This window comes from Drosophila elegans, unplaced genomic scaffold, assembly GCF_018152505.1.
Source record: "Drosophila elegans isolate 14027-0461.03 unplaced genomic scaffold, ASM1815250v1 contig_183, whole genome shotgun sequence".
Taxonomy (NCBI): domain Eukaryota; kingdom Metazoa; phylum Arthropoda; class Insecta; order Diptera; family Drosophilidae; genus Drosophila; species Drosophila elegans.
This window is the reverse complement of record NW_024545550.1, coordinates 8,777,954-8,790,033: the sequence shown is the minus strand read 5'-3', so window position 1 is coordinate 8,790,033 and position 12,080 is coordinate 8,777,954. Positions and strand designations below refer to the sequence as shown.

Here is a 12,080-nt window from a genome sequence, read left to right as displayed (position 1 = left end):
TTCGTCGATTAGACTCCGCCCATCAGCTTTTGCTGATTCGTTTTCTACTTTTTGTGGTGCTCAAAGGCGTAGATCCAAAAGGGGCCAAAATGATTATACACTCTAAAAGGAACTCAATCATAAATACGTTTATAAACAGGGTAATTTCGAATGTTTTTAAATTGATAACGACATAAGAAGTTTGAATTTATCCTATTTGAGTGCGATCGAGACAGATGAAAGCCCTATATTCGACTTTATTTCACTATACTGTTTCTAAAACCGAACAAACAATTAATTTTGCTTCGTTTTCCAGGCTGTACACTCTGTCCGAGTGTGTTTAATTAAATTATTTGAAATTACTGAATCGTGCGGTGCTCCGGCTCTTCCTCTTCACTCTGGACACCCCTCCCAAATCTTTTGTTGTGTAAATGATGTGGGGCAGTCAATTGTTCATGAAGTGCACAGTGGGTATATAGAGCACACACATTTCTACACGAACGAGGGTATCCACTTTAGTTTTAGTTGGACTATTGCCCATGTGTCTGTAAGCTGTTGGTTTGAATTTTTGAATACGCAGAAAAATCCGTATACATCTAAATTCTGCTGCTGCTGCTGCTGCTGCTGTTGGTTTTTCGCGGATGCTTTGCAAACTCAGTTCACCATGAAGTCAGCCCCCGTCAACATCTATATCCACATCTACAGGCCCATCTCCACTCACATTCATCTTAATTATGACTTTTTTACGATGACAATTTCGGGCTCAGCTTGGTTTAAGTTTAAGTTTTGTCTTGTACATACAAAAACAAACTACAGTTGTGGCCTCAATCACGATCACAGCTTTTTCTTGGCCACTCCTAAGCTTTTTTTAGAATTTCAGTATCTGTGTTTATAAACATAACCGAGCGAACGTACATATGTTTTTCATTAAGTGTAGATGTAGAGATCGCACTAAATTCAGTAAACAAAATATCAAGTTTTATAATTAACAAATTTTATGGACAAGTAAATTTGTTTATTACTTTCTTAGCTCGCCCACTCCACATACATCAATGTTTCACGATCGCAAAAGCGATGAGAAAAATTTCTGCGCGAAATTTAACACATCATCACTTGTTCAGTAAATGTAGCGAAAAAGTACGGCAGCCAATCTTCATGGATCCTGAGAATTTATCTGCAAACTCTTTTATTTATAAAGTTCGTGATGTTGCGAATCACCCTTCCGCCAGAAACATTTCCAGACAATCTCCTTTATTTGCTCCCCGTTCTTGTATCCGTACAGTTGAGGTCAAAATAATAGTAGTGGGAAAATGTAGTGCTCAATAACATACTTCTTACTGAGCCCGAAATTGTCATCGTAAAAAAGTCATAATTAAGATGGATGCGAGTGGAGATGGATCTGACTTTATGGTAAACTGAGTTTGTAATAAGCAAAAAAAAAAATTAGATTTAAAAAAACTTTTGATTTTGTTTTAGTTTTTCAAGCTAAATTTAAATAGTTAATAATTTTTTAGAATTTTAAAAACTAGAATACAATTGTTTATTATGTGACCTTTTTGTATAATTAAAAAACATATTTTTTAGAAATTTTTTATTTTAGATGATAAATGTGTACTATTGAGTTTTCCTTATATACTTTGTAGTATTAGCTTCACGAAAATTTAAACAATTTTTAAAAGTTGCTTTCAACTTTTTTTCTATTGCTATTAAGCTAAGAAATTATTAATATTTTGACCGCAACTGTGCCTGCTTGCTGTTTGGGGCATTGTATGGACTGATTTTGGATTAAGTGACAAGGGGCAAAAAAAAAACGAGAAAGGAAGATATGTTATATATTTATATATGTAAATACTATGCAAATTTAAGTTGGAAACGTCGACCATATCTTTGACTTCAAGAAATTTATGCAAATATCATAAAAATTAATTTAAAAAAAGGGTTCCATTTCCGATTGAGTTTAAAATATTAAATATTTCCTTAACTGCCTATAATTTTAAAAAGTAGCAAGGGTAGACAAATTACACTTCGAATCGTCTTAAGTAAGTAGAGTATTGAGTAAAGTAATTTGACCATCTATAAGAGGCTGGCAGATTTGTATCTTATGTACTATAGTAAAACATTTTGTATATACGATTTTCCTTCTTTGTGATCCCTCTTTGCAGCTGAAAGTTGTTCAAAACTTCCGTTAAGTGCAATTGTTTGTTGGTCTTTTTGCTTTTTCTGTGCAAACCTGATCGGCAGGTTTTCATCTTGCAACACATTCCATAAGCCAGAAGCAGTGAAAAGAATTTGTATTTTCAGTCTGCTCACTCTCAAAATCGTTTTTGCTAATTTCTATTACGCCATTCTGTCAACTGGCTTCTAAGACTTTGGGCCTGAGCTGGGCAAACAATAAAGTTGTTTGTCAATTGGTTTTACAAATAGTGGCATAGTGGCCAAATACACAGTCATAAGCCAAACAGAGAAGCCAAACAGTGGGCCAATTAAGGAGGGTGATTGTGCGATTCTTTTTATCTTATCAGACCAAACTGACACCTGGGGGGGTCATTTACGATGCCCAATTTGTTTGCTTATCCCACCAAAGAACTTTAGCTGAAGAGCCACCTTCAACGGATGAGTTGATGTCTGTTTCCTGATTACCAATTCTTCGGCCGTTGATATATAATCAGCAGTCTCGTATTCAAATTAGCCAGATTTCGAGTGTGATTAGACGATTTCTCACACATTTCAAGTATCAGCAGAATAGAAGAGAGAAGAATCCCACAGAAGAAGCCGCCTTGAAATTTACGCAAGAAGCCGCTTATAAATCTTGCGATTTCAGACCGCCCCCCCCAGGGCTACATCCATAAAGCCCCATCCAGAAGAGTTATCAAAGCGTAAAGCAAAACAAATTGATTGCTAATTGATACTGATGTGTCGATTATTTTATGATTATTCTTTATGATCGTTAGACGTTGATACCCAGACCAAACCAGATTTTATATTTGTGGATCAGTTAGATGGCGGCGGTATTGGGTGGTGAGTAATCAGGCAAGATGTTGTTTTTCAGCTATGATAGGCATAATTTTCGAAAAGATTATTAAAATATTTATTAAAACTAAAAAAAAAAAATACATAGTAAAAGTAAGTAAGTATTCAGTAAGGCTCTCCGTAAATTTCAAACACATGCATAACATTACAAATAAGAACAATAAATTATATATTATAATTTAATGAGGTTAAAAGGAAGCAAAGAAAAACTAACAATTATTTTACTTTACTCGAAAAACAGTTATCCGAAGAGAAATAAAATCTCACAAAAATTCTAGAGGTCTTCTGATTGATAATTTTAAAACAAATAATCTATAACTCACTTAAAAATTTTCGAGTGTTTACCTTTGTTGTTTTGTTTGTGTTTACATTTGGGATTACGTCGATCTCGCCTTCGTTTAAAATGCATCGATTTCGTAAGACATAATTTGAGTGCTGATTTCTTGGGAATGTCTCCTCCTCTTCGGTCCCCTATTTTTCCGTGGAAAATGAGCTTTTGCTGACTTCTCCAAAGGCTCCAAATCCATTTGCTTGCGCTTTCCAGACGAGTGCTTCTGAAACTGTTAGTTAGTTCTGTTAACCAAGCTATAACAAGTTTGACACCCGCTTTACGAGGCCTGTTCACCTTATTGTTTATACAGAATGCGATTCGTTTGCTTACCTTTTTTACTTGCAAGCTACAAGTCCATTACACGGACATTCTTTTACAGCCTGAACTCAACTACTGCCTCCGCCCGCTGTCGACCTTGTATTGTCTTCGCTGAGATTGTTATAATTTAATAACTACATGGGGGGGAAGCAAATTAGGACCGATGTCGGTACCACAGAAACCACTTAAGACGCTTTCTTTAATTGCCCCCAAAACGGAGATTCGGCTGTCGAGAAACCTGTAGGGCAGCTTTCGGCTCTGGCTTAACTCCAGCTTCATGCCCACTCCATGTGAAAACCATCGTAGCATGAAGTGTTGTCAAAAATCATTCCCATTGTCTTAACTTCTCAAGGTTTTGGACTGGTCAAATCAGAAGTTTGAAGAGCCATGCGGGTTCTTGCATAACTGCCAACTGACCTGACCTTAACTCATTCGATGCGTGGGGGTAATTACCAAAGAGCCAGCTTTGTTAAGTGGCCAAATGTTAAGCTTAGGCATAAGCTAGATCCTCGATCAAAAGAGGTTATACAGGCTTATAGGCTAAAATCTAAAAATAAAAGCTGATGAACAATCTAAATAAAACAACATACAACAAACTATAGGTCTCAAATGGAAGTAGCTTTAAATTCAAAATTTGAACATTTAAAACAAAAACGTAGTTGTTATATTATTCAGGACAACTATAGTTGTTGGCTTTCAACAAATTAAATTAAGCATTACAATATATATATATTTATATATATTTAATTATGTAGTATGTATAAAAGGTGAAAATCCATTTGAGAAACGAATATATATATATGTGTACTATATAATATAATATATATAATATTTATATAAATATTAAGACAATAAATTTATATAAATATTTATACAAATCAAATGAAAATATAATTTTAAATTGTGTAAGCACTTTTGATAACCCCTGTATGTTAAAGGTAAGACTTGGTAGAGTTTGAAGGACTATCGTTGTTCTCAATTGAATTTGCTTAATTTTATATAGTGACTATATGGACTTATGCTAGAAATAGTCTAAACTGCCCACACAGAAGCTACTCAACATAGCTAATCCGCCCCGTTGCCCGCTCTTTAATTGCAGAACTCCGAGAAATGAACATTAACAACTGCGGCTTCATCGATCCGCAGGCTCAGCTGAGCGCAGCCTTGGCCAATAAAGACATCGCTCAGTTCCAGATCGCTTTGCACAATGGTGCTGATCCCGATAGGCTGGACGAGCGCCACACAAGCATCTACGAGAAGGCACTATCCACACCGGGCTGTCGGGATTTCATAGAGGCCTGCATCCAGCACGGCAGTAAGGTCACCTATGTATGTACATGTGACAAAAGTGCACCTTAGCATCCTGATTTCGATGCCCAGCTAACCATCTTTCGCATCTCTACAGATCAACAAGAAACTAAACAAGGCCGCCATCAACTATGCTGCCGATTCAAGGGATCCCGGCAATCTGGAGGCACTGCTGGAACACCGGCCGGAAAAAGAGTTTCAGATGGATAGAAAGTACGGCCAGCTCACGCCACTCAACTCGCTGGCCAAGAATCTCACGCAGGAGAATGCATCGGCGGTGCTAGCCTGCATGAGGCTGCTTCTAAGCAGCGGAGCCTCGCCAAATATAGTCGATCAAGGCGATTTCACGCCGCTGCACCATGTGCTGAGGAACAGAAAGGTGACAGAGGCCCAGAAGCAGGAGCTGGTGAAGCTCTTTGTGGCCCAGCCAGACCTGGACATTGATAGCTTTCGTGATGGCGAAGTGCGTCGACTGCTGCAGGCCCAGTTCCCGGAAGTGCAACTGAAGCAAGAGCGACAGACTGATGCTGTGATCGATGCACAAACGCTTCACAGGACTCTGCGGGATGGAGACGACAGCAGGTTTGAGCAGCAGCTGGCCATGTTTGTGCAGGGTGTGGAGGACAACCAAGAGAATGCCCGCAAGGAGGAGTGCTACAGCCTGCTGCAGGAGAGCATCAAGCGAGGCAATCAAAATGCATTCGAAGCCATCCTCGCCACTGGCATGGACATCAGCAAGGAGCCCGTCAAGACCAACGAGGCCAGTCTCGTCGAGTTGGCCGTCATCTGGGGCAACTGGCAGGCCCTAAAACGACTGCTCGACGATCCAAACCTGCGGCTGAGCCCCACCGCCAGGCTATTTAATGCGGTCATTGGTCGTTTGGACGAAGCTCCGTATGATAACTTCGACCATTCGCGCTGTTTCGAGATCCTCCTGAACAGTGATCGCGTGGACGTCAACGAGGCGGATACGGGACGTCAGGTGCCACTGTTCTACGCGGTTAAATACCGCAACACGCCAGCCATACAGAAACTGCTTAAGCATGGCGCCTACATGGGCGCCAAAAGCGCCTTTGGCACATTGCCCATCCAGGACATACCGCCGGAGGTGCTCGAGGAGCACTTGGACTCCTGCATTACGACAAACGGGGAGAAGTCCGGTGAGCGGAATTTCGAGATCAACTTTGACTTTAAGAATCTGATGCGGCAGGAGAAAGATTTGGAAGTCACCAGTCAATTCCACGACGAAATGGCCCCCATTGCCTTCATGGCCGAATCAAAGGAACTGCGACACCTGCTGCAGCATCCGCTGATCTCGAGCTTCCTCTTCCTCAAGTGGCACCGACTCTCCGTGATCTTCTACCTCAACTTCCTGTTCTACTCGGTGTTCGCCGCCGCCATCATCACTCTAACGCTCCTCAAGTTTCACGAAAGTGATCAGCGTCTTCTCACCACCCTGTTCGGAGTTCTCTCCTGGCTGGGAATTGCCTACCTCATTGTGCGGGAGGTCATTCAGGGGCTAATGTCGGGGGCTCGGTACTTCTGCTCCATAATTAACATAATGGAGCTCGTGCTGATAGTACTATGCATATGCACCTGCGTTGCAGACGATTTCGACAAGGAGACACAACGCATTTTGGCCGTCTCAACCATCCTGCTGGTCGCCATGGAGTTCTGCCTGCTGGTGGGCTCCCTGCCAGTGCTGGCCATTTCGACGCACATGCTCATGCTGCGGGAGGTGGCCGGCAGCTTTGTGAAGAGCTTTGCCCTCTACTCGATATTCGTGCTGACCTTCAGTCTGTGCTTCTACATACTCTTCAGCCAGCCGGTGGTTGAGGCTGGTGCCAAGCCCAGTGAGGAACCTGCGCAGGACGAAGAGGAGGACGGTGGCGACTTCAACAAGTTCACCAAGCCAATCGAGACGCTGATCAAGACCATTGTGATGCTGACGGGCGAGTTTGATGCCGGATCCATAAAGTTTACCAGCATCTACACCTACCTGTTCTTCCTGCTGTTCGTGTTCTTCATGACCATTGTGCTGTTCAACCTGCTGAACGGTCTAGCCGTGAGCGATACTCAGGTGGGTTTATCTTTCCAACATCATCCGTCATCCTCGGCTTATTCCAAGTATCCATACCTCGTATTCTCGTAGGCTATCAGGGCGCAGGCGGAGTTGAACGGGGCCATTTGCCGGACCAATGTGCTGAGTCGATATGAAATGGTATTGACTGGCCACGGATATGCTCCCTGCCTGATGAGCAACCCTCTGCGGAAAGTGTCCCAGCGCTTGATGAACATCTACCCCAACTATTTGAGTCTGCGACAGATCGCCGTGCTGCCAAACGATGGCAACAAGGTGCTCATACCCATGAGCGATCCCTTCGAGATGAAGACCCTGAACAGCGATGAGCAGAAGGCCAGCTTTCAGCCACTGCCCACCAGGAGTGCGACAGCAGAGCACCAGAAGAAGCTGCTGGACCCGCCGCTGAGGGACCTGCCCTGTTGCTGCTGCTGCATATCCAGCGGAAAGTGCTCCCAGATGGACGGCCGGACGGTCAAGATGGCCTTGGCGGTGATGGACCAGAAGAACGTTGCGGAGCAGAGGCGAAAGCAGGAGCAGGTCATCGACAAACGGAAGAAGGACATCGACGACAAGTTGGAGCTGATCCTACGGCTGCTGCAGGACCGTAGGTGATGGAGTGTAGTGTAAGGGACATTGAACCATCAGTTCTGTTCTACGAAAGAAAAAAAGTGTGTTTATGTTAGCTACGAAAATAAAACCCCTGCATTAGGCTAATCCACTAAATCCGAGATTGATTCGCATTTCACTTGCTGTTTAATGAGCCGAGTTAGTCGGAAATTGTTTTTATTAACATACGAATAATGAAATTGAACAAAACCCTTAATAATTGTCAGTAAGTAAGTAGTATATAATGGTTATATAGACAGTAAATATTGTATAAACGAATATCTTTACTGTACCATTTGTACCCGAGTAAATATTTAATTTCAAATGTTAGATTTACGCTTTTTAGAGTTTTCACTTGCTTGGTTTTCATTTGCGTTTTCCTTTTCTTTATCGTTTTTGTTTTCGTTTTGTTTTTGTTTTGATTTGATATGATTCGGTTCAAAATGTGTGTTAGTCACATATTATGGTTAATGGTTTCTTATTTTATTTATTTCTGCATCGCCCCTGTTGTCTATTATAAATCGTTTATTTAAGTCAGAGATGAACTGAGCGTAGCGGACCAAATCGAATTTCACGGACCTAAAGGGCTAACGAGGCAATCAACGGCAATGGAAATCCGAGAGGAAATTGATGCAAACTAAGCGCGTTCGTTCATAATTTGTTAACAATTTTCAGCCTAATTATTGTTCCAAATGACTTCCGACAGCGGCAACGGACCACAACTCTGATTTGATCTATTGGAGCGTGGTGTGAGGAGCTAACTGAGCGCAGGCAATGATAAGCAAAGCTAGATTACGAATTACTATTTAACTTTAGTTTAGTTACTGCTGTTATTGTTGCAGGACTAGGACTAGGACTAGGACCTTAAAAGTGGCAAATAAAAATAATTGACTTAGTTTTCAGAGCGTGTTGAACGATGTCCTACGACTTCTGATTCGTTTTAGCTTCTTAGCTCCTGATTTAAATGGTATTATTCGTCTTCTATTACTGCTGCTGCTGGTAGCCTGACCTTTGATGAAACGTTTAACTCCTATCGTTCGTATATACTTTAATCTCAACAATAAATATGTATATTTAAATAAAATCGTGTATTCTGTAAGGCATGCCTAATCAAACCAGCCGCGTTGTTGCTAACTATATAGGTATATATTTTTGTGTACTTTATGTGTTCCAGCATCATCCTAATGTCCTGCTTTTGCGGTGCCGTAAGCTTTAAATGCATAGGACTCGGTTCTGTCTCCTCTGTTTCCGTTTCCGTCCGTTTCCGTTTTCGATTGGTTCGATTTTTGCTATTGGCTTAACTTGACTGGGAGCATAGCTTGATCTACTGCGATTACGAGTACGATACGATTCGATAATATCTAAGAGCTACGTTTTGTCGTTATTATCCCCATTTGTGTGTGACTGTGGCCTGCCTGTTGTTAATTTGAGTTTTAGCTTTAGTTTTTGGTTTGTTAACGATGACGCCTCGAATTCGTGTCTATTTAATTGAATATGCCTCATTCATTTTATTGTCGTTATACTCTATGACTAAATTAAACATTCCACATCATTGCATCGCTCCGATTGGTCTCGTCTCGCTCTCTAATCGTAATATCTTTTTAATCGGTTTGTTTTTTTTTTTTTTGTAATTTTCTTTTTTTTTTGAAGATAACTAAAAGTAAAACTTTCCTTTTTTTTGTAATTTTTTGCTTGTTTTTTCTTTTGTTTTTGTGGTTGGATGAGGTTCTATTGCTATTTCGTTATCATTATCATAATCGTTTTTCGTTTATGTACAATCGAATACGAGTACGTACCATTATTAAATATCACTTAATTGACGAGTGTTTGGTTTCTGTCTGTTGTTGGATTTGTTTCCTTTGTTAACAATTCTAATTAAAAATTATGACCTTAGTTGTTTTATTTTATGTGTAAAAATTGCAGTTAAAATCACAATTAAGTTGTTGTGTGTACGTTCATTTGGTTGTTTGTTCCTGGAGAAAACGATTTAGTTGGTACCATAGAATTTCAATTTACTATCAATCGCTGTCTGATTGTCTGTTGTTAAGTTATGAAAGTAGAGTAAGAGTAGCGTAGACTCGACTTTTCGTCGATTAAAGTGTGCACAAGTAATTCGGTATTCAGTATTCAGTATTCGGTAATCGGTATTTGTTTATATTCTCAACTTATGTCCTGGTTCGATGTTTAAACTTAATGCGATCACAATGGAGACTTAAGAGAGAGAACAACACTTAAAAAGTAACAAAGTAACAAGGCGAGTTTCTTGGAAACTTGGCCCAACCTAACCATTATTAAAATCGTACAAAGAAGTCGAGTGTAAATTGTAAATCATTGTGCTAAAATAGAGTTATTGTGGAAGCTTGTAGGTTGTTCTTTTCATTGAAGACCACAATGGTTGCATCTTGCTTTGCTTTGATTTGATTTAATTTGATTGTTTCGGCCACACTTAATCGGAAATAAACTAAAACTAAGCGCGTCACAATTATAAAAGTTCATCTCGCTGGTACTTAGGTAGGTCTGCTGATTGATTTCGGGTTTACTTGGATTGATTAGTTAACGATTTCAATTGCGATTTCGAGAAGAGTGCAGTGTAGTGGTAGTGGCTAGATCCCGACTGGGATTAGGTTTGATTTAAATACGTGAGTGTGTATTGAGTACATCACTTGACATGGTTTTTTGGCTTAGTTCCTACAGATGGATGAGAAAACGAAATGGGATGGGCCATAAGATATGTACAATACCATGTAATAATCATAATAATAATAATAATCAATTCTACTAATACTTCGCTTTTGTACTTCGAACAATCGGTAATGGATAATATTCGCTATCGTAATTGTATTGGTAATCGGCAATTTGATGCGCCTTCGTAACGAAAAACCTTTATAAATATTTCAATAAATTGTCTCTAACTAATGTCGTATGTCGGTAACTATAATATTATATTAGCTCTTTAGTTTAAAATACTTCCTTTGGCATATGTACAAAATGTATTTAGATACTATTCACATATACCGTCGTATATGCAGGTCGATAATTGAGAAAACAAACACTACAGTTATGAGCCTAGATCTAACCGCGATAGTTAGTTACACATGTAATGTATGCATGTAATGCCAATCTCTATGTATTGTATAGTTCAAAAACAACCTTCGAAAATGTTCAAAAAAGTCGGCCCACGTAGAAGGTAGAATATTATATTATATCATATTCAATTCTTTTCTCAGTGGGTCAACCCATTCGACTACAACTAAATCGGGCAGTAAACTACCGACAAATCTCCTCTTACTCAATTCTGATTGTGACAATAACCATATAATGTAGGCGATTCCGATTCCGATTTCGTTTCCGTTTTCGATTTCGATACCGACTCCTACGGATTTTTGATTTGATTCGAGTACTACAACGGTTTAATGCACGTTCTTGTTAACATAGTTAATATTGATTTCCTCCTTAGATTGATATTGTATGTTGTATGTATAAATTTGGATAGCTCTCCGTATTTGTATCTGTATATGTGTATATATCGTATGTATATCGTATAAAGCGACTAGTATATAATTATATAGGTAATCGACTATGATAACAAAGAGGCGAGCCCCGCCCCATCTGACTAAGCCTATTCCTAAGCCTAAGAAACTACGAGTTCTGAGACAAATGCACACAGGAATCGGCATCGAATACGCACTCAGACTGGAGGTTGTCAACTTGGACGTCGCACTGCGGGACCTGTCGCTGTCGCTGCCGATGCCATCGACGACGAGGACGAGGAGCTGCTCCTGGCACTGGCACTGGCACTGGCACCGGCACTGCTACTGCTGCTGCTACTCTGGCTGCTGCTGCTGTTCGAATCCCGCTGCGGATCGTTGACCGGAGGTCATCTCTGTCTGTCTGGTAGAGCCTGCTCGTCCGGCACTTCTTCCTTCTGCTCCTCCTCCTCTACCAAATGGTCACCAGTGGACTTGTCTGGATTGTAGTCGTAGAACACCTGCGATGTGTCGCCCTGCACATTCACATCGATGGGCAGATCAACATCCTCGATGGCCCCCGCAAGGCTGAAGTCACCGCGCGGCGGATCCTTGGGGCTGTCCACCATGATCTGCACCGTGGGCATAGTGCATGAGTCCATGGAGCTCTCCACCGAGCCGGTACTAATGCGTATCTGCGGTGGCGCCTGCTTGCTCAGCCTGTCGAAGCCACTTCCATTGCCATTTCCGCCAGGAGGCGAGGATGGTCTGCTGCCCTCATCCTCCTCCTTGTACTCCTCGCTCTCGCGATGCACCAGGACATGGACCAACGTGGCATTGTCCGGTCGCAGGCTAAGCGAATGGGGATGCATCTGTTGGTCCGGCGATGGCCTGGTCACGATCACCTCGGGAGCTGGCGCCTCGGCTGGAAGACGGCAAAAGAGTGGGACTTTAGTGG

General features: G+C 41.1%; 2 protein-coding genes across 8 annotated transcripts in view; one reads left to right on the top strand and one right to left on the bottom strand.

The window, feature by feature from the left end:
• Positions 1–4,757: 4,757 nt before the first annotated feature.
• On the top strand, positions 4,758–7,772 carry LOC108144301 (transient receptor potential cation channel protein painless). Its single transcript, XM_017268994.2, has 3 exons — positions 4,758–4,987; positions 5,064–7,046; positions 7,119–7,772. The coding sequence occupies exons 1-3, from the start codon at positions 4,769–4,771 to the stop codon at positions 7,659–7,661; spliced, it is 2,745 nt and encodes a 914-aa protein (XP_017124483.1). The 5' UTR covers positions 4,758–4,768; the 3' UTR covers positions 7,662–7,772.
• Positions 7,773–8,252: 480 nt separating this feature from the next.
• LOC108144300 (sodium channel protein 60E) overlaps positions 8,253–12,080 on the bottom strand; it is a 36,594-nt gene continuing 32,766 nt past the window's right edge. For all 7 annotated transcript variants that reach the window (XM_017268988.2, XM_017268991.2, XM_017268987.2 and 4 more), the window contains one exon: positions 8,253–12,047. In XM_017268988.2, coding sequence (XP_017124477.1) covers positions 11,533–12,047 — 515 coding nt within the window. In that variant the 3' untranslated portion in view covers positions 8,253–11,532. The remainder of the gene's footprint in view (positions 12,048–12,080) is intronic.